Source organism: Alosa alosa, chromosome 9 (genome assembly GCF_017589495.1).
Source record: "Alosa alosa isolate M-15738 ecotype Scorff River chromosome 9, AALO_Geno_1.1, whole genome shotgun sequence".
NCBI lineage: Eukaryota > Metazoa > Chordata > Actinopteri > Clupeiformes > Clupeidae > Alosa > Alosa alosa.
The window spans coordinates 11,443,232-11,466,835 of NC_063197.1; the positions used below are offsets into that span (position 1 = coordinate 11,443,232).

A 23,604-nucleotide genomic window follows, 5' to 3' on the forward strand; every position below is an offset into this window, starting at 1 on the left:
ATGTTAAGTTAATGATCAACAGAGACTGATATACTGTATAGATAACGGGTAACGTCATATGACATCACTGTCACTTGAACCTGGCAACTGGACCATTTTAGTTAATGATCAACTGAGAGTTGTTGACTGAAGAGATGATTGGACAGATGAGTTTGTAATCAGAGATTAATCTGATATATAGATTTCTTTTCATGACAAATTCCACGTAATATAACTTAACCATACTTTAAATGTCACACAGTTTATCAGATCCTTACCTGTTAACTTCATGAAACAAGGCCGTACAGCTATGGAGTCAACTTTTGGGGGAGACCAAATGTGCATGGTGGGAGAAAACAGCTCTTGCCATTCTATTATATGTACAAATTCATGAACACATGGGGTGATATGTGTATATGTTTCATTTTAAACAAGACTGTTTTTCTCATTTTCGTGTGCCATTCTATCTTTTGTGATCATGCAAACAGTTTGTAGTGTAAAACAGTTTGTAGTAGCTAGTAGTTACAGTAAGCACTACCCTAGTTCAACTTAAAAAGAGCACTGATCAAATGCTACAGGAAGCGAAGGGCGGAGAGAGAAGGCAGTGCGTAATTTCTCACAAATAATGACCAATCATTAAATCTGCTTTATTCAATTGGTATTTCATAATTCCATGGTATTCTACAACTTTCACATACAGTAAGTGATGGCTCAAAAGAGGATTAGACAAGTGCAAGACAAGTAAGTGTTTTCCAGTGGTTTCCAGGTTTAGATCATCTCACCTCTGCACTACCTTTCTTTGCCATTTTTGAATATTTGGGGGGCCAGTTTAATGACAAACTGGCACTTTAAACAAATGTTTTGGTTATTCAGGCTCATGACAAACAAGTCTTATCTTATAACCTCCAACCAACTTACAGCAGAATGACTGGGCACAAACACTTAAAAAGCAGCATATGCATAATCACTCACCCATGATGTTGATATTGGGTTGAGCAGACCTTCCCCTCTGGGGGATCCAATGGGTTTTCCATCTCTCCCTGTCCCTGCTCCTCCACTGCAGCTTACAGTCAGTGTACAATTGTAATGACCTTAATTAGCACAGTCAGTAGTGTTCTATTAATCACAAAGTGTGCTATAAAGCACTGAGAGTTGTGGCGTTGACGGTAAGGTGTCAGAAAGGAAAGGGAGATAGAATGCATGCAGTGTTGGATAAACCTCAACAGAAGTGGTACCGAGAGGGTTTGTTTTGACCATGGAGGTTTTACGCTACGTATCAGACAACTTGGAAGATCGATATTTCTGACTTGAAATTTCACAGTTCTGAAATCTGGGAAAAGTTCAGATTCATGGATTAGATACAAGTAGGAACTCTGACTTTAAGTGGCGTTCCATTTGACTTTTTCTAATAGGAGGTCAGAAAATGTTGACAGCATCATTTGTTTTTAATTCATCCACAACCACACTATGTAAAAAAGACAGCAACAACAAGATAACAAACATCACTCACACTACGCAGCAGCATCGACATTAGTAACAATTCATATCAGTGCAATATGCAACTGTAGTGAATATCAGTTCTTTTCACAACAATTCACGTCAGTAATACTGTATGTCCTTCCTCCTGGTATATGGATGAGCCAGTGGTGCCATCATCTTGCTATGGCGCGTATCTTGAAGGGCTTTGGCCCAGAGGTGATCCCCACTGTTCCCTCCACCCTGAGCGTCTGGCCCTCCAGGGTCTGGAAGTGAAAGTGCTGCATGAGAGAGGTGAAGAAGACCAAGAGTTCCATCCTGGCCAGCTGTTCACCCGGGCACGCTCTCTTTCCTGCCAAGAGAAGACACATTCCTGAGCAACACGACACAGGCCTTGAAACACAACTTTTGACTTGTTGATTTTTGTTTTTGTAATGTATGTGTACAAGGTTTGGGTGTTGTATGAAAATGCACTTTGTGCAAATTTGTGCAATTATTTCCTTGAACAGGCTGCATAGGAATGCAAGGGGGAAAAACAGTGAAAACTGACAATAAAATTGTATCATATTGTGTTGTATTATTTCATTAATACTTGATACTGCTGTAAAACGTCAGATCCTCATAAGGGGTTGTTACATGCTGTAGACAACGAGTTATACTGTACTAGACTGAAACAACCGACCTCTCCAGTGCCATCCAGTACCAATACTTAAACAATAACACTCAAGTCTACTCCTCTTCTTCCAACTCCCTCCTGCTTCACACCCCCAATCCAAACAAGGCAGTATCATGGAAACGTAGTCAATACTCACAATGAACTATACCCTTGCAGTTCTTACATTGTTTTCCATAACATTGATGTCAGAGTGTAAATATTGTGTTTTGACAGGATAGCCGGGGACACAGAAGTGTACTACCTATTGAGAAGGGTATGAAGTTATCTCTTTTCATAAAGTTGCCATCTCCATCAAGGAAATGGCCTGGGTTGAACTCCTCTGGGTGGCTGTACTCATTAACGTCATAGAGAATTGGCTTGAGCATTGGGAGCACCATCATTCCCTGAGTAAAAGAATCAAGCGGTTGAACAGGTAAGCACACATTGCTGCCTCTCGTACTGTAGCTTTAGCTTGTAGTTATATTTCTCTGGCAGGTAACTGATAACAAAGATTCTAGAGCGGAGCTCTGTTCTAGAATCTTTGCTGATACTCCAAACCTGTGTTCAGAACATTCACTCATCCACTACATAGTGTACTATACTGAATTCAGTATATGGTGTTGTGTTGTGAAAGCCTGTGCAATTGTTGACTCTGTGCCGACTGACCTTCGGAATCTGACACCCTGCGACAGTGGTGTCCTTATTAGACACCCTGGGAGGCGTGAAGGGGACGATGTTGCCACACCGCTGAATCTCGTGCACCACGGCGTAAGTATACGGCATGTCCATTCGGTCGTCCATGGAGGGCTGGCGAGAGTGGCCAATCACTCGATCAATCTCCGCATGCACCTTTTCTGAGTAAGAGCAACGTGGCAGAAAATACACCAGAAAATAGATTTGATGGGATTTGAAATTTCAACCATTTTAATAAATAATAATGATTATAAGTTTTATTTATATAGTGCTTTTCTCAAACTCAAGGTCGCTTTACAGAGTCAAAGCAAGTAACTTGAGTAGGTCTGTGATTCCCTTGCGAGGTGCACTGAATATCTTTTTTTGTGAGAAACACAGTTATTTGTAATAATGTGATGAATAAGCCAACCCATGAATAAGACGGTGACATAGACACCACAGCAACATTTTAGCCTCAACTGATATCCAAGTGTGAGTACAAGGGAAGAAAAATAAAACAAGGCAGCACAGACATTTCCCAATTGTAACTGCAATAAGGAACTGACCAAAATAACTTTCCAGAGGTGACCAGATCAGACTTGTCCAATGAAATCCTAAGCTGAAACCACTGCATGATGGGATGCATTTATTAAAACACAGTGATTAAATGTCTGTATGTGCAGCCACTGTGTTATTTCTCCCTCTCGCAAGCCCTTGTCTTTGTATTCTGCAGCAGGCTCAACTCTGCTCTTGGCTGCAGAGCATCCTTCTCATCTCCTCTGTCCAGAGGGAGAGCACATAATCAGGTAAATACCTTGAACAGATGGGTGGTTGGCCATGAACAGGACGGCCCATCTCAAGCTGTTAGCGGTGGTCTCTGTGCCGGCTCCAAACAGATCCACCACGCAGTACAGCAGATTCTCCTCCGTAAAACCAGCGGATGGGTCAGTACACTAGAAAAGCACCACAACAACAACAGAATTATGAAGCCAGTCTGTTAGAGGAGGGCAGTATATACCGCAGTCTGTCTGAGCAAGGCATAACATTTACATTTACAAACAATGACCCAATGGCTCAATACTGTTAGGTATAGAAAACCTTAGTTAAAGCTTGACTTAAATAGCGGGCAAAAAACAATGTCTATCAACAAGCAAAGTTTCCATACATGAGTTACACCTTTTGTGTGGGAGCATTGAGCTGACTCATCAATATTTGTGGTCTAGACTAGAGAGTTAATAAATAAGCTCTAGTTAGACTTAAGACATTGCTCATCATTCAAATTGGGGTCACTTATGTTGTGGGTGACTAGACCTGCTAGACCTGCTGACACCAACCTAGTGAGATTACTGATGGTGCTTCATAACAAAATGGAAACATAAGCATCTCTGGAATGTTAACAAAAACACTAACATTTTAGTGCACATGATCACACACTATGGCACTGAATGACCATTGTGCATGATAATGTATTATATACATAAATTTGATCTTGAGCTTAACCTATGGATAGTCCATGTAGAAAACTTCTCTTTACACTGTAGTGAAACATTATTCATCAGTCACTCATTCTTTCTCAAGATCTGCTTTGTATTTGTATTGCAAACACTAACACGGTGATGTCAACGCTTTAAGTACAGTAGTATAGATTCCACCTTCTCGATTTCCTCCAGGTAGCAGTCGATGTAGTCTCTGGGGTTCGCCGGGCTCCGGTCCTCCCTGTGCCTCTCCACTTCCTGCTTGATAAACTGCTTGATTCTGGTCAGGTTGGAAAAGGCTGACTGATGCCTTCCTGGCAGAAATTGCATCAGTGTAGGACACTGGTTATACAGCTGTGAAAAGAATGAGAAAATATACTAGTGGCAATGATGGGCCCAAGCATTAAGGTTTCACGACTGACATTTTCTCATCCAACAATGCACTCACATCTGATGAGTCCGTCAAATGCTCACATGTGGTGTGTGTGCTAAATCTAACAAGTATCAGATAGATAGATAGATAGATAGATAGATAGATAGATAGATAGATAGATAGATACTTTATTGATCCCCAAGGGGAAATTCAAGGAAAGTATCATTCAATTATCATGACTACACTGCACATTTATTGAAATGATCAGAACCATCTTAATGTGGCAGTCCCCTGGAGTACTTTTAAATTAATGAGTAAAACAAAGTTGGCCAACAGTTTCTCAACATGCATGGGAACTCCTTCAAGACGGTTGAAAAAAAACCTTCCAGAAGTCTATCTGCAGGCCAGATGGGAGAATGCCAAAACTGTACAAAGCTGTCATCTCAGCAAAATGTGGCTACATTGTGGAATCTAAAATATATGTGTGAGCCCAAGTTCATGTTTGTGCCGCAGCCTGCACCTCTGGTGCTCGGTCCCTAAACATGTGGATAATGAATGAATGGAGACAGAAAAATGAATAAATGTCCCACAGAGGCGAGGCGGACAAATTTACCAACGCAGTGATGTTTTCATCTGTCATTGCTCAAACACGTTACGCTTCACTTGGGTGAGTAGATAGATAGAGATGACTCCACTCAACTATTATTCTGCACACAGACTGTAATATATCACTGGAGGAAACTTCACAGATGCTGCAGTGCTGATAACATAAAACAGAGAGCTGTGTGGAGCTAAATAGATGTGTTGTTGTTAGGACTTTTGGACCTTACTCGACCCCAGATGGTTGCAGGCAGCTGGAAGACTTCATCTGAACATTTCAGCATGTCGTGGAAGTTGTGGTCATCATACTCAAACCGATGCCCGAACACTAATGAACAGATTATATTTGCCACGGCGTTGGTCAGAACACAGTGTGGATTGAAAGGCAAACCTGGAAATTGGAAAGAGAAAATACAATAAATACGTATGAATAAAGCAATCCAGTTTTTATATTTCTTCCAACAGAGTGTATTTCAACTTAAAAAACAAAAGTGACTTGGTTAATAATAGATTATAAAAAAAATCACCCAGAGAATACGGTGACTTTGCAGGCTAAGAATACAGTTACATCAGTACGGCACATACAGCACAGTACCAAGAGGAATGTGCATGATTCTTCTTATGTGTGCGTGCCAATACTTGACATTGAAGGTCTGACTGAAATCCTTAATCCTGAGCAAATCCCTGAGTGTTTGCTTATCTTATCACTCCATGCCTGTGGGGGGCAGCACTGAGCTCCAGAGGACCACACTGACCTCCCTCTGCCTGGATAGCATCACAGAGCCACTGGCTCTCACGTTGGATGGAATTCTCCAGGGTTTTCTTCCCCACGCCAAAGTACTTGAGGGTGGACAGAGCAAAGCGCCTCTGGTGCTTCCACATGGGACCACTGGAAGAAATGATACCTGGATCCGACCCAAACAACACATCCGAGCATGAGAGTCTCTGCAGGACCTCATGCCTATGACATCTGTTATTAGGATTCATTTTCAGCTATACAGTATATGTGTTAGTCAATAACCACTATTGTGAAATATTGTTAGCCGATTCAGTTGCATAAAAGACTTTTTATCATAATGCAATTCTAGTGATCTACCGAGGCCTTTGCAGAGCTTGTTGTTGAGAGGGTAGTTGGGACGATCTGCAAAGAGGTCAGCCTGCTCCACAAATGCCTCCTTGAATCCTTTGTACCCAGAGAGGAGAATACATTGGTAACCTCCAATGTCAACCAAGGACACATGCCCATATGTCTCTACAATCTATGAACAAAACAGGAAAGGATGTTGTCATCATCATCATCATCATCATCATCACTTTTATTGCCAGACTCGGTCCATTCAGAAGACACAGACAACACAGACATGCCATACAACATACATTAAAAAGAAAAAGAAAGAGAGAGACAGAAAGAGAGAGAGAGAGAAAGAAAGAAAGAAGAAAGAGAGAAAGAAAGAAAGAAAGAAAGAAAGAAAGAAAGAAAGAAAGAAAGAAGTTCTATAAAAGTGCAATTATACCAGTGTTGCCACAGGGGTGACTGGTATTGTATAGCAGTTCTATGGCATACAAAAACCAGTGGAGAGTTCACAGTACTGTAACACAAAATTAACCTGGTCATGCTATTCAAAGAGTACATAGCCAGGATATTCGGTGATATTCATCAGCATTATTTGTTACCTAAGGCCTCCTCTGTATAGTAGTGTTCATTGTTGTAGCATTAGCTAGAATGTTGTTCCTCATTTTGTAAGTCGCTTTGGTTAAAAGTGTCTGCTAAATGAATCAATGTAAATGTAAATTCCATTTTTATTAGCATTTGGCTTGAATCAGTGTGTCAAAGATTCAATTTAATTTTCAATTTAATTTCACTTATAGAATGACAAAACATTACACATGTCTCATGGTGCTTTACAGAGTGTAAAGCAATCCAGTCCACACACACGAGATGAGATCATATGGCCAAAATGACCCTAATCTGCTGTGTGATGTATCCATGGCACAGCACTGAAGTAACAGTAATCCTGGAAAGATTAGATATGAAGACATATAGGCTGTTTCAAGTTTCAGGAATTCTTACTGTAGCCTGAGGGAGAACATTCTGTGAGGAACTAATATCACTCCAGTCATAACTCAATTGACATTTCACTCAGTGTGTGTGTGTGTGTGTGTGTGTGTGTGTGTGTGCGTGTGCATGTGTGAATGAGTAAGTAAATGTTACATCAGCACTGTGGGAGTTTTGGTCATGCATGCAAAACCTTGCAAACACACATCTTTGCACTGTTAGAAGCGTGCTAACATACTAAATGGTGTCTTTTCGCAATATAATCCACCATAATGTTATGGTGTGAAATAGTTTCTTTTTCATTTTTGCGGTTTGTTCCAGCCCATAACACAGGACTGCATGTGGACACTCTGGATGGCTGGCGGAAACAACATAGGTGCTTATCTATCCTTCACATGATATACCATCAAAAATAATGTAAAGATGATACTAAAACTTGTTGCCTGATAGAAACACACCTCAAAAAGTGGCAAATTATTGCATAGTGTTGCTTTAAATAACTTTACGTCTCAAGTTGTTCACTTACCTTTCTAAAACCTGCCAAAGGATCCTTCAGCCCAATGCTAAACAGATTCCCAACAATGGGCAAAGGGAAGGGTCCAGGTGGGAGGTCCTTATGGGGAAAATCTCTCACGTATTTGACTAGGATCAAGGCACACAGGAACACCAGGATGCCCTGCACATCTACCCATGCACCCAGGAGATGCCATAGAGCACTGAATAGCGTTGCCATTGTTCTTCAATAGCGCTGCAAGCCAAATAATAATAATTAAAAAAACAGAAATATCTGACTTGTGTCATTATGACATTGTACTATATAATACTTTGAAATTGATGTATATCTGATATATGCTGTAAATGTTCAAATGTCTCTCTCTCCCTCTGTGTGTGAGAGCGTGTGCATGCATGTTTATAAGCTTTGTCGATATCATGGTAAAAAATATTCAGAGTGCTTACTGTTGCAAAACAAAACAAAACAAAAATCCATAGAGCCACTTACTGCCCACAAAACAATTAATTAAAGCCATCACGGTGGTGGGCGGCCAGGCCACTGAAAAGTCCATCTTAAATGTTAATGGGAGCTAATTGCAATCTCCTCCCAGTTGCCTTCAAGCTTGATTGAATTTAAGGCTTACAAGATATTGGTAATTGGCTGTGCCCTGTTTGCGTTAAGGTACACTTCATCAATTTTAATAAGTCAGGGTAGATAATTATCTGTTCTCAATGTCACAGTGTGCCTCCACTGATGAGCCGTGGCCTTTTTTAACTGTCTCTCTCTCTTTCTCTTTATCGCTCTCAGCGTATCAACTCAGAGATAAAAGCATCAACTTAGACATCTCCATATAAACACAAACACACAAACACACACACACACACACACACACACACATAGGGAGGCAGAGAGAAAAAAACACACCTGCAACATCTGCACATCTACACAAATGCATACATACAAACCCATTTGGCTATATAAATAACAGCAACAGGAATGAATCAATAGTTATATAAGCTACATCAGATGAGAACATAGTAAATAATTGAGACAAGTCTGTAAAAAAGTCTGTAGAATACCACAAAATTCTGTCAATGCCTCTGCTATTTGTTGTGACCACTGTGTTTGGAAAAAAAGAAAATGACAGCTACAGTTACAGTACTTACTTGGGTTTGTACTTCTGAGCAATTCCAGTGCTGGCCAATGCAGACCACGCAGAGTTCACTAGAGGAATAAACCACGCTGACCATTCTCCCCAGCCTTTTGTTATGTTTGCATTTGCCTGCTGATTGAAGTCCACTTACACAAGCATTGCACAACAACCTTACAAAAGAAACTTGGCAACACTTTGTCAAACGTTTTCTAAGTAGTTCACACTGAACAATGGTGCTCCCAAACAAACAGAGATAATCAGGTTTGGTATTTGTTTTGTTATATCAGTTCCATTTTCAGCGTTGCCTCTGAAAAGGTGATATCTGTTCCTATTAATCCTGTGGAAATAGCAGTTCATTTTAAAGAAAGAGCGCTTATATAATCTGTTTTCTAGCTATACAGGTTTGATCTGCTACTGGGTTGAGACTAGTCAGACCTTTTCTCTACCTCATTTCTTCTTTCTCTCATCAAACAGAAGCAGTTGTTCCAATTTCCATGGACGAAGAGATGCCAATCATTGTAGACCTATCCTTAAAGCCAGATATAGACCACATCAAACAAATTATAAGAAATACAAATATCGCCGTGTTCTCGTGTAAAATTAAATAAAATATTGCCGTGTTCTTGTGTGAAATTAAATAAAATATTGCCGTGTTCTCGTGTGAAATGTGAACTGTATGTGGTGGGGGGGTCAGATTGAAATGTGAAATTCCAGGATTTTCCGAAGGTTAAGAAAATGTTTCATTTCACTTAAATTGCAAATACTTTCAGCTCTGGCATGTGTCAGGGATGTGTACATGGCTGAGGGTGTGACAGCCCACTGACCTGGAGCAGGGGCCGTTTTAGTCTGATCTGTAGTCTTGTCTGAACAGAAGTGGTATCGTGACAGATTCTGCCAAAGCAAAGCTCACAGATGGTGGCATTGCCCCTCTAATATGACCCTGCAAGCACACTGTTGAGATCTGACCAAACTCTACTGCCACAGTATTCTCTGACAACTTTCCCAACAGCAATGCTGTGAAACTCATAATCTGGATACAGAATGGAACAGCTATTATGAGATTTTGTCATTTAAATCACACAGTGCAATTTTGCTGCATGATTTGCGCTTTATTTGGATTTCAGACACTGCAAAACTACAGAAGGAAGCAGGAGCAAGTGCCATAGAGAAATGTTGGACACCAGGCACAAAGAGTAGTATAAATGTACAGTTCATGGAATCAATTCAATTCAGTTTTATTTGTGTAGCGCCACTTCATTTTTCTCTCAGTAACACCTCAACCTTTCAACATTTGAGAGAAACAGTGGAATCTTTTTATATTTCATAGATGTGCCTTTAAAGTCATTTCAGGTCTTAGAAAAGTGCTACGTTAAGTCATAGTAAGTCATAAAATAGAAACTTTAACTCTAATGATTGTACTTTCAACATTTAAGAATGTTTTCTTTCATTTGTGGCCTAACACTGATATTTTCTTTTTCAAATCACGTCGAAATAAGTTTACCTTATGTGTGCATTTCACTGAAATACTGCACTGAAAGTCATAACAATCTGCATCTCATGAATGGGTTGGCTGGGTGTGTTAGAGCACTCCGATTCTCTGTCCCTAAAAGGAGTCAATGTACAGACACACTAAATCGCTACACAGTACTGGCGCATAGCCCTTATCTTTAAGAGGTAAATACTGAAGTGTGTGTGTGTGTGTGTGTGTGAGAGAGAGAGAGGGCGGGGGGTGTTGAGGTGCGTTGAGGAGCCACATGTTTTCATAGCTAAATGCAAACACACATATGGAAACGGGAAAACAAAACACCAATTTTCAGATCACACTGGCACATGTTTAACTGATAGAGAGAGAGAGAGAGAGAGAGAAGAGAACTGAAAGACAGTATTTTCAATGTGTATTTACAGTACAGTATGTGTAAGTGATTGCTCAATTGTGCAATACTTCCCCCTTGTGGATAAGGATGCTTGTGGCAGGACAAAAATGTAACATGGGTGACCTTGGGTCTGCGAATGCAACATGACTAAAACATCAGGTGGCTCTTACTTTGACACAATGCCCAAGATGTGCTGGATCTTCATCAGTTTGAAACATGTAATAAGGAAAAAAATAACATGATTCAATAGCATGTTGCACATGAAAAGACAAAGACTCAGAGTGTGTAGAAGGGAAAAGACAGAATCCCGTCATGTAACAAGTGTTTTTTTGCTGTCCATACATAGATTCAAAATGTCATCCACAAAATGTGTTGACTAAAATTGAGACTGTGTCACTGTTCTTTCGTAGCTGTTTCGGTTGCAAGATCAAGCGTCAGAAAAGGGCATTTAATCGGATTTGATCAAAAGATCAAAGAGCATCAAATCTGGGTGCAACCAGTCGCGGATATTCTGTCTCTTCCGGATCGTTTTAAGAAAACCTTTTCCTGACAAAACATCTTGTGATTACATCACAAGCAACAGCCAGGTCATGTTGCACTGACTGCAAACGAGACCAGGCAACATCTCTTGTTAATTAAACACAAGTAGACTTGCTGCAGTGCAAATTCCCTTGCCTCAAGGTGGACTGGCAATTGGTGGCATTCCAAAAGCTAGGTCCCGCTGTAGACTTCACGAGGTAGTTGCAACGTCTCATCAATGGTCACCACAATCTCCTCGTCCTTGATGGCACCTGAGCAATTTGGGTGGTCATGGGAAATGAAGTTTGTTTCCACAATTTGTGGCAGATCACTCATCTCATTCACGGTGTTGGTGATGCAGTGGATGTCACTCTTGGTGCTGTTCGCCCTGACTGAACGAGAACCAAAAACCCAGTCTGAGGAGAGGAGGAAAGAGAACATGAATTTATTTTATCAAATAAATATTCCCTGCCAATGGCATAAGCCCTGGGGGAGAATAGGGAAAATATTTGCTTGTATTTACATGTTTATTGGGGGACTGAATAAGACACAGCACAACACAGCATTCGCCTGCTGTTAGACATTCTAACTCTGAAGGATACATCACACGCATGGCACTTATATATTATCTTGCCATACATACAAGATAGAATTTGCCATCATTTTACACAGCAGAATAAGCATCATTCACATAAATGGTAGTCAGCTTTGCAAATGGAATTTAAGCGTGTAATGGTAAACATACTCTGCTGCTAAGCTGCAGGAGATGTTTTTGTGAAACATGATATATTACAAGTCACATCTATTCAATGTTTGTGTAATACACATGGCTTCATGTGGAATGAAAAGACAATGTTCTCCATACATATTCATGTGAGAACCTATTTCTATTTGAGTGAATTACGGTTTGATGGCTTCACAATTCCATTAGAATCAACGCACCAAAAAATTGTTTCTTGTGTGACATGGCTGCCACAGAATCCTCCCCATCACGCCTGTGAATACAGTGTGGATTTCAGCCATCAATCAATGTGCTGACAGACACGCAGCTTAAATGAGGGGAATCGCCTGTACTAGTGGGGTGGCAGCCTCAGGCCGGAGGTGTAATTATTCTCTTCTATGTTAGGCTGAACTCACCACCAACACCATATACTTACTTACTTATACACACACACACACACACACACACACACACACACACACACACACACACACACACACACAAACACACACATTTTATAGTTTTGTCAACCATCCAATGATTTGCTGAAATGAGTGTAGTTTTTCATATGGTACCTGCAACAGATAAACCTTAGTTACTGCATGAATGAAGAGATGGTAATCTCTATATATGAAATCTTATATTTCTTATATTTGTATAAAACATTGTTTTGCACTAAACAATTAAATACACATGAACGATTTTAACAAAATAATAAAATAAAATAAAAAAGAATATCCCTCAGGTTGAACTTGAACATTTACAGTAATTTGGGATTGGAATTGTAAATGACACTAGGGCTGTTCTCCATCCAATCATCATATCAGGGGTTCATGCAGGTGCACTGCAGAATTAGTCTACATTATAGTCCAGCTTCCTCCATTAGTTTCCATAAAATGATGACATTCACGGAAATCTCCTTTAAATGGTCCCAATGTATCATCTGAATAGGCACCCATGTGAGCTAGGCGTGTTATGGTACCTCCATTCCAAGGAAAATTAATTTGCCGTCTGTTTCAAATCATTGAGTTGCCTGCAGCTTTGACCTCGCATGGCCAGGAGCAGGACCGTCCTCTCACTATCACCTCTCACAGTGCCAGGGTGAGGAGTTAAATGAGAGCAGATATCACCACCACGCTGCTCACTGAGAGGAGGTTATTCAGTTGAAGTGCTTTGGTAAATACTCGATCTTAGAACGGCACACCCCACAGTGTACAATACGCCGTGAATGGACAGAGATAACGGCCTGCTCTAAATCTATGCAAATGACAGCAGGTAGTCACTTTGTGGCCGCGCTCAAATAAAGCATATCTTGCACAGCTTGTGTTGATTATGCTAATTATCTGCCATGCCCTGTTGGTTTTGGGTTTATGCGTACCATAGGCATTTCCAGATTTCTTTTTTTTCCCCTCCCAATGCTCAGATTGCCTCAAAAACAAGGCCAGTCTGTTGGTTAGGACAATTAAAATGTCCATCCAAGATGAGGTTTCAATTACCACCTCTTGGCTTGAGTTCACTATTGAGATATGTGTGTACCCAAAATATCTACCTTTAAACTCTGTTCCAACAACCCCACCACACACACACACACACACACACACACACACACACACACACACACACACACACACACACACACACACACACACACCCACACCCACACACACACACACACACACACACATTCTCACACTCTCACACTCATCCTCTCCCTCTACTCTGGAGGTGCAAGGCTGCCACATTGGTTTTGAGGAGAGAGAAAAAGACAGATAGAAAAAACCCAACAGATTCTGAGGGAGTGTGATTTCTCTTTTCATGTCTGGCCCCCGGGAGCGAGGGTAAAAAAAAAGCCACACAACAAAAACAATCTACACATTTACACCTCGTGACAGAGCACAGACCAGACAGGGAGGCAAAGAAAGGCAGAAAGAAAGAGAGAGAAGAAATAAAGAGCAATAGATAGATAGATAGAGAGAGAAGGGGAGAGAAAGCATACCGCCACTGTTGTGTGTGTGTGTGTGTGTGGGGGTATTCTCGGGAGTTTTGTTGAGTGCTCACAGACCTAGTTTCCTGTGCCTGGTGATTTTTCTCTTGGCCCCCGCCGAATTAGGTGGACATCAGGTGTGCCGAAAATGTCACTTTGAAATGTGGAAGGATGTGTTTTCCATTTTTTCATGTAGGAATTATTTATTTATTTATTTATTTCCAGCTGAATAATTTCCACTCTTGGGTCAATACAGGTGCTCTTTGATTTAGTTTATGCGTTTTTTTGTATTCTAAAGTAATGCATAACAATTGTAGACTTGAAATGTGTTAATGTGTTCCATGTAGCCTACATGTAGAGAGAGGGGAGGGAGGGAGGTAGAAAGAGAGAGAGAGAGAGAGACTGTGAACATAATCTTTCTAACCTAAGGCTGCATTACATTATTGTTTCCAGCTGTGCAAGGTCAAACAGGACTCTGTCAAAAGAGGCTGAGGTGGTGTGAGGGAACTTACCCAAACCTTAAATGGACCAACAGGCCCAACTGAGATGTTTTACTCATATATTACCCATGCCAAAACAAATAAAAAAATCTTTGTGACATTATTATCAAGATTGTGTACCATATCTTACCAACTAATACATGCATAGGCACACAAAATATAGGCACACTGTTAGGCATGGCACACTGACTCTCTTCAATACACACACACACACACACACACACACACACACACACACACACAGAGACACACACACACACACACACACAATGCTTAATGACACACACACACACACACACACTCTCTCTCGCTCTCTCTCTCTCTCTCTCTCTTTCTCTCTCTCTCTCTCTCACACACACACACACACACACACACACACACACACACACAGGAAATTGGAGTAAAATGGGTTTCTCATATAAAACAGAGTTATTTTACAAAACCTAAGCAAATCAAGTTAAATCACGTTTCATCCATTTTGGAAAGTGAAACTTGCAAAAAACTTACCAACAAATTCATGGACCAGATCTTTGACAAGGTGCCCAACGATGGCATAAGCCACCGCCACTACCACTAATGCAGCCATGACTAAGTATAAGACCGCTTTGGGCAGAGGGATCGAGTCTTTGGGCGGCGTTCTGTAGTCCGTATATAGGTGGTTGTTTTCGGAGTACGAGTACTGAAAGACATGTTCCAGCCCGGACGTGTGGTTTGTGTCCAGGGGCGGGTGGCTTGCGCTCATCCCGGCGAGGTCGGGTTCCAACGCGGTCACCATGGGGTTCGTGACTGCTTCCACTTTTTCAATGCTATTATGAACAAAACCTGTCGACTTGTTCATAAGCGGCAGTATCTGCGATAGAAAATAACTCCAGTCCGTGATTGCACTGGTGTTACAAGAAAACATAGTGCCGTAGATGTATCACGTCGTCCACAGCAGCTGCGTTGACCTCCGTTACAACTGGCCTTCCATGGTGGAATTGTACCCTTGCGAGGTTGGACAACAGCACGCCATAAATTCTCAACAAAATAGAGAGCAGCCTGAGAAAAAGGGTAGTCCTGGAGGTCAATCCAACAGGTACCGTGAAAAACAACCAACCGTTGGACAGTCATGGAAAGTCATGGCTTGTTGGCAAGCTATATCACTCTCTCCAGCAGAAATGAGCTGTCAAAATAGAACACAGAGTTGTCGTTTAATTCGACAAATTAGGTCTATAATGTAGCATGAATCCTTGATGACACACGTCAAATGTCTCCGGCGCTAGTCGCGGATATTTCACACAGCTTGTTTTACATTGTCAGAGTGACAGGAACAAGTTCCCAGAAAAACAACTGTCTAAGGTGAAAATCCACTAGTTTAGGTATGACACCTTGACTGATTAGCGGATCAAAGGTTGTAGGGTACCACTTACTGTTTACAAGATCAAACATTTCACAGCCCTGTCTGCATTTCACGAACCAGAGAACACGTGTAAAATGCGTCTTTAAGAATAAATCACTGTGCGTAAAAACGTGTCTCCTTCCCAATCACGAGCTCCTGTCATAAGAGACCCAAGTGAAGAAAGCTGGATCGGTAAAAAAAAAAGTACACAACGCGAGAGTCAGATCGTCGGTTCAGGGAAGTGATGAGTAGGGTAAGTGCGGTCGACGTCCAGTGCAATACCACGCAAATGACGGTGCGATTTGCTCGGATCTCTCTCCCGTTGACAAGGAGTGCTGTCCAGTGCTGAAAACCAATGAGTCTTCATCCCGCAGGCACGAGGAGAGCGCGTCCTTAGACGTCTCTCTCTCTCTCTCTCTCTCTCTCTGTCTCTCTTAAGCACCAACCGATGGAAGGGACAGACAGAAAAGTTAGGTAAATTGAAGACTCAAGAAAGCCTAGAAAAGGAAAGTTTTATTTCTTCTACGTGTGGGAACATCGAAGTAGCCTACTGAAAGACTTTGGTCCCCAATTAAAGAAAGCGCCAATTTTCTAAGAAATAATAATAATAAAAATTCTAGACCAAATATTAGGCTACATTGAATGCATTTGTTCTCACAGATATTACGAGTGGCAACACTAACTAATCTAAAACCCATATTATGTTAATAATACAATCGCCATGTCGAAATAAAAATGCTGCACTGTCTGTAAACATCTTAAATCCTCATGTGCCAGCAGGCAAAGGAGGGCTCATCAATACCGGGACACTGCGCGCTCTCAGAGTCACGTGTTCCGCTGCTCGATCACGTCCCGAGATATCCTCCAGCCAACTGATAAGCGGTAGAGACGAAGAGACGCAGCGGAAATATCCTGCCCTGTTAAATGACCTCCTTGCACATAAAAGAAACAGCACAATCTCACACAACCCTCTGATAAATACCTTGATTTTCTTTGCTTCGCACCGTAGGGTTAGCCCATCCTTTGCAAAAAGGCTTTTGAGCACAATATGATGTGTCTGCTAGGTCTACTTAACTCTGCTCACCACATCAGAGAGACTGGGCATGGGTTCGATTTATATTATAGGGCCATAACAGCAGCATAAGCATTCCACTCGCGATACACCCTTACACACTTGTTTTATTCCATTAAGGAGACTGTCTGCCACTGTATTCATTATTCTCTCTGCCTGCAGAATAAAATGAGTCAGATACAGTAACCTACCCCAGTAGCATAAATGATTCTTGCTTTGTCTTTTTTAAAAAGTCATGTATCCTGACATGTGACAATATTCCTCAGTCAGGATGAAAATCTTTAAACACAATACCATAGCATACCTATATATTTATCTGAGAGACAGAGCGGGGAGGTGAGAGAGTAAGGAGATTTCTGAAAATGTCTTGACAGTTCCAGTGAAACCCCATGTGCCCACAAATATTTCTGTGAAATTGTGCTGAAAGTCATAGCAACACCTGCAAAGCAACATTGAAATGTTCGTTCATGCCTTTCTGATTCCATTAACCAAGCTTGGCACCTGGCACCATTTGTGCTGATGGTTTTCACCATGCTCCATGCTAAAGCGCCTCCACAATGGATACACACACACATACACCTGTCTGATACGTGTGGCGATAGCCACAGAATTCGAACGCCATGCAAACTAGGTCTGATTTCCTTTGACTTGCATCATCACCATCCTCCATGTCTTTGTGCAGCGGAGAGAGCAGCGAAGCGAAGCGATCGCTTGGATGATTTGGGCCTGTGGACAGCAACAGTGTGTGTGTGTGTGTGTGTGTGTGTGAGGTGTGTTTGTGCCCGTATGTATATGTGTGTATGCCAGTTGCGGTTGACCTTTTGCAGAGGGCACACAGAGTGACCTCACACAGCTCCCTCCTCCTCCTCCTCTTCCTCATCCCCCTGCCCCCAACCCCACAAAAAATATAAAAAATGTGCTGCCTCCCTAATTTCCCCCCAGAGGCCAAGGTCACCCTGTCTTTGGAAATCGGGGGATTGACAATTATCTTTGGAGATATTAAGCACGTCCTCTCTTGCTGAGGGCCAGCTGCTTCGCTCTCCCTCTCTATATGATGGCCACAAAACTGGATGAAATCAAGATCACATCGTTGCCCTCAAAAGGCTGGTCCATCCATCCCCACACCGCCCGCACTGCCCGTGAATAGGGTGGGTAGTGAGGTGGAGGGGTGGGGGGAGTAGAGGGGAAATAGAACTTATTGGAGTCGTTGACCCCATTGTGAGTCATAGAGCTGTACAATGACTGGCAGTGGGGCTCTATTGTCAGAGAGGAAGAAAAAAGACAGCTGACAGCTTCAAAGGGATGTGATGGAATTGAGCCAGATGTTTTTGTGAGGCAGTCCTCCAGTTGGCCCCTTCGTTCTCAGTGTGAAATAGGGTCTATATTAAATTGCATTTTGTGTTGCCATCACGTTGTCCTCAACAGCATAGTGATGAGTGTGTTTCGCAGTCAGATGAGACAATGAACAGATGTTGCGCTAAACCAGAGGAATGCTAAAACATACCATTCGCCCCAATATTTGAGTTGAAAGTGTTGGTACTGATAAAATGGTATTATCCAACATATGTTTGATGAAATGAGTTAGACGTCATGAGATTCACATTCAGTTACTATGGTTATTTTTTTTCTTTGAGAACATACTAGTATCTCTTGTCTGTATGGGCATAGTGTCTCACGTTGAGAGGATAAATTTGCTTCTTTGATCAGAATTTTTGGGCAATAGAAAGAGACAGGGCATATTTTAGATCCATTATTTATTGAACTCGCCCACTGCCTTATGAGTCTACACCAAAAGGTGAAGGTGTACTACACTGTGAAGTGCAGTGTTTCTTGTAAACAACATAATATTATCAAGTTTGTGCAGAGGTGCATGGTGGATTGCAATTGTGAGCAATTACACAATACTATAAACACACATTTCATTAATCTCTTCAACTCACTCACCATTACCTATATCATATAAATATATAATAATAATAATAATAATAATAATAATAATAATAATAATAATAATAATAATTATAATTATACACCAAATAAAGTCTTTTCAGTGTGATGCATGTGGTGGCGGCACTTTTGAATCTAAACGTACATGCTACTTCCAATGTGGAGAAAAGAGTGAACGCTTGTGTGTGTGAAATGTTGAATAGAAAATAGAAGCTCTAGTCTCTCCAGAAAACTTGCATCTCTCTTCCTATAGCTGCAAACCATGTATGGAAAGCTAATCTGAACAGGAAATGGAACAGAACCTTTGGACATTCTGAGGGAGGAAATGGAGATTAGGCAGATGGGACACTAATAACGGAAATCCTGCCGGAACTTCTCTCTTTGGTATACTCTCATTTCTCTCTCTCTCTCTCTCTCTCTCTCTCTCTCTCTCTCTCTCTCTCTCTCTCTCTCTCTCTCTCTCTCACACACACATATTACACACACACACACACACACACACACACACACACACACACACACATACACACAGATTAATGTTCTATTCATACCACTATGCATATTACTATTCAACAAAACATTAGATTTTTCAGGTTTTCGGGCCTCTTATCATTAACCTGACTCTCGCCAGATGAATTTCGTTCTGCCTAGCTCCGCCTAGCTTCACTCACATCCATCTGGGACCTCTTCCATTGAGAGTGATTTCTGCACCCGATTTTATGGTACAGCCAATCAGGACGCAGGGCAGGTTTTTCATAGATGTGACATAGCATAGAAGCGACTGTGAGACTGTTATCAGCATCACGGGTTGGCTTCGATGTGAGTGGTTGAAGTAGCACGTCAATAGATGACGGACAAGTGGCTTATTCAATCATATGCAAGCATTTTTTGATTAGGCCCAGCCTTCTGAAGCAACACTCCAATGGATTGGTCCCAGATGGATGAGTGGAGCTAGGCGGAACGAAATTCATCTGGCGAGAGTCAGGTTATCTTATCATAGCAATTATTTTAAAGGTATTCATGATGAAAGGGGGGTTACTTTGGTCTGCTAATCTGACTGGAATATGATAGAATAGTTTATTTTAAAAATCCTAATCCCTTCAAAGAGTGCTAATTTCACCAACTGCTCCCACATAATGTCAGAAGCCTGCTATGACCGGTAACAGACAGCGACACCTTAAACCATCAGGCTTACAGTTTTTTTCAAATGCTTACACACTAAATCTTTGCTTGTCACACAATTTTCTAATCACGTCTTCCAAACATCATAACCCCACACCAAATCTGCAAAATCATACACTAATTCTCAGTATTTGACTCTGTTTTCAATTGACTAAAACACATTTTGCAAAACACCACACACAATTTTCTACTTAACACACAAAAATCGAACAGGAAGTAACTTGATTTCATTTTTCAAACACAACCCATCAAAATGCCACACTAAATCACCAGTGCTTCACTCTCTCTCTCTTCACATGTGTAAACACTCATTACTTTACGGAACACCATCCAGTCATTGCCTTAGTATAGGCCTATAAATAGACACTCTATATGTAGGTATGGACCCTTTCAATCTGGCGGATTTCAGAACCAATGCAGATACTTTGAAAGGAATGACTTTATGTACAGTAAAACTTGTCTTTTTTGTGTTTTTGTGTCATTTTTCTATAGACCTATGAATACATACACCCCCCCACACACACACACACAAACACACACACACTTTTCTTTGGAAAAAGCAAAGTAATTTGATAGTAGTCAGTCATTTCCATAGGCAACATCAGCTTTTTCAGAACTCCATGTACATCTGGTGGTCATTGCCTCAGCTGGTGGTCTGTTTTGCTTTGCTTTGTTCTTGTTGGCTGTAAAATACTGTATTCACTGTATCCAAAATGTCATTTTATGACAAAAGTGTTTATAATGTGAGACGAATGTTTGATTTAAAGATGTGTTTATGACATTTTGAATGTTGTGTGTCATTTTGCTGGAGATTTGAGGCATTTTGCATTTTGTGTGAGCAATTGTTGGTTTTGTGTGTGGAGTTTTAAAACGTGTGTAAACAGTAAAAACTGTATAAGCCTAAATCCTTATAAATGATTTGCCATCATTTACTTACTGAAGCATCACTGGAGTTTTAGTCAAACTGACAAACATAGTGTGATGTTCATCAAAACAAGATAAAAATAAATCACATAAAATACCTGGGATAATCCTGCAGATCCTGACCGTATAACCAAATCTGGCATATGTGTGTGTGTGTGTGTGTGTGTGTGTATGTGTGTGTGTGTGTGTGTGTGTGTGTGTGTGTGTATGTGTGTGTGTGTGTGTGTGAGTGTGTGTGTGTGTGTGTGTGTGTGTGTGTGTGTGTGTGTGTGCGTGTGTGTGTGTTTGTGTATGTATGTGTGTGTGTGTACACACACATGAATCAGTGTGCATGGCTGTGTCTGCGTGTTTACATGCACACATAATTTTTGATTCATTGCTTCATTCACACCAGAAAATTCCGGACTTGGCAAAGCACTCCAAGAAGCACTACACTGCTGAGGCCATAACACAGCCCAATACAAAGGCTGTTTTCTGGACATCCATTAGCCACAGACAGGCTAACATGTGGGAACATTTTGTGTACACAATCACAACTAATCAGTATGAATGAGGGAGAGACCGATTGTCCTCGTGTGACGGCCGCATAATGAACGATCACGGTAGTGGTTGTGTGGGATGGTGTGGGGTTGTGTGGTCGGAGCCGCGGTCTGATGAAAATTACTATGCACACTCGGCTCAGCGCCCCGGCTCTAATCAGGTGCCTGTCTGACCTGAGAGAGAGGAGCATCTGTCTCCACATTCCTGACTTTTTGTTTTTGCCCCATCATTTTATTTTATTCTCTCTCTCTCTCTCTCTCTCTCTCTCTCTCTCTCTGTCTCTCTTAGGGCTGCCTAATATTGAGAGCACACACACGCATGCACACTCACACACACACACACACACACACACACACACACATAAATGGATGTACTCATTCACAGATACACATGTACATGAACTCATAGAGACAAACACACACAGCACACACACACACTCTCTCTCTCTCTCTCTCTCTCTCTCTCTCTCTCTCTCTCTCTTACTCTCTCTCTTTCACACACACATGCACACACACACACACTCTCTCTCTCTCTCTCTCTCTTACTCTCTCTCTTTCACACACGCACACACACACATACACACACAGTGGGCTAAATTAGCTCCTCGGCCCTCATCCCAGTGACAACAGCTGAAAAAGTCATTTTCTTTTGGTGGCAGAATCCGAGCGCCTGACTCCTCATGTCTGATCTTAATCCTCTGCGGCCGCAGGTGAGCTCAGTTCACCCAACTGGATTCCCTTTTAATATCAAAGCGCTCACCTCTCACCACTGAATCTCTCTGTGTTGCTTTTAAAAGGCTGCACTGAACAGCCATAATAACAGGAATATTATTCCACAGAAAGCAGGAGAGTAGGAAGTCACTGACTGACGTCTATGCTGGAACAATTAGCAATTTACAACAAACAGGTCTGTTAAGGTCATAATCACTGATAATTAAATATTCATGATTTGTGTTAATGAATTAACACAAATCAATGAGCTGTTAGATCTTGATATTGATCTTGATATCTGATGGAAATATATATTGTGTGTGCATATTTTACCTACAAAGGATGAGTTGCTGATCGCTAAGTCATTATCATCTCACTGCTGATGTGCCTAGACTCCTTCCTGAACTACACGCATGCATGCCTGAATCCTTTCTCTGCTGCAATTTACTCACAACTCAGTGAACTCATTTACCAACATCGTTTTCCTATCGTGTCAGACCCTGGTGGCAGCGATAGGCAGAATAAAAATGATAAGAAACATAAATGGATGGGAAATTAATGAAGGAATGAACGAATGAATTAATGAATGAATGGGAGATTGAGATGGAAGGGGCGCAGTGTGTGTGTGTGTTGGTGTGTTGGGGGGGGTGCATGGGATACTCCAACAGGCCCTTTTTTACATGAGAGTAGTTTGATAGAGGCCCTGTGATAAAGGGTCGCGTCCCCCTCTTATTCATAGACGAACGGCATTTAATGCGCACATCTATCAAGTGCAGCGTTATCAATCTATGTGGCTCCCCCGCTTTTATTCACCCATTTATTGCTGATGGGCCGCGCGGGCTGCCACATCTCACCGGCGCCTCTTCCCTTCAAGGTTATGTGTGGTGTAAACTCCAGATCAATCAGCGAAACTGTCCCTGCGTCCAGGCAGGGGGATCCCCCCCCCCCTCTACCCCACACACACACACCCCACTCCTACACCCCCACCTGTTTCCTGTCACTGATGGAGGGGATGAGTTCACAGTCTGGCCTCCTACAAAGTCTGCGCCCTCTGGTCTGAGATCAAGAAACACGGCGATGCCACTGTTATCTTGCACCATAGAAATACATGAGTATTTAACTTTAAGGATGTGATTTGAACAAGGAGTAGTGTCATATACAGTACAAATTCAGAACTTAGACTAATTAAACACTGCTGCTATAAATGTTTGATGTACATTACTGCCCCTTTGAGTTTTGAGTGAATTGAAATAGCTAAAACTCATAGGCATACATGGATTTGCAGATGGGCTTGTGTAACTTATTATAATTCAGCGTGTTT

General features: G+C 41.5%; 1 protein-coding gene across 4 annotated transcripts; it reads right to left on the reverse strand.

The window, feature by feature from the left end:
- Positions 1–605: 605 nt before the first annotated feature.
- Positions 606–16,477, reverse strand: LOC125300719 (cytochrome P450 2J2). 4 transcript variants are annotated; one of them, XM_048252836.1, is made up of 12 exons: positions 15,940–16,477; positions 15,038–15,692; positions 8,946–11,717; positions 7,813–8,034; positions 6,327–6,489; positions 5,986–6,135; positions 5,461–5,621; positions 4,435–4,611; positions 3,597–3,735; positions 2,777–2,964; positions 2,373–2,514; positions 606–1,807 (listed from the first exon to the last, which is right to left on the reverse strand). In XM_048252836.1, the coding sequence occupies exons 4-12, from the start codon at positions 8,017–8,019 to the stop codon at positions 1,632–1,634; spliced, it is 1,503 nt and encodes a 500-aa protein (XP_048108793.1). In that variant the 5' UTR covers positions 8,020–8,034; positions 8,946–11,717; positions 15,038–15,692; positions 15,940–16,477; the 3' UTR covers positions 606–1,631. The 4 variants fall into 4 exon arrangements, with proteins under 4 accessions (XP_048108793.1, XP_048108795.1, XP_048108792.1 ...); XM_048252838.1 differs by having other exon boundaries at positions 10,977–11,741; XM_048252835.1 differs by having other exon boundaries at positions 8,946–11,741.
- Positions 16,478–23,604: the final 7,127 nt, after the last annotated feature.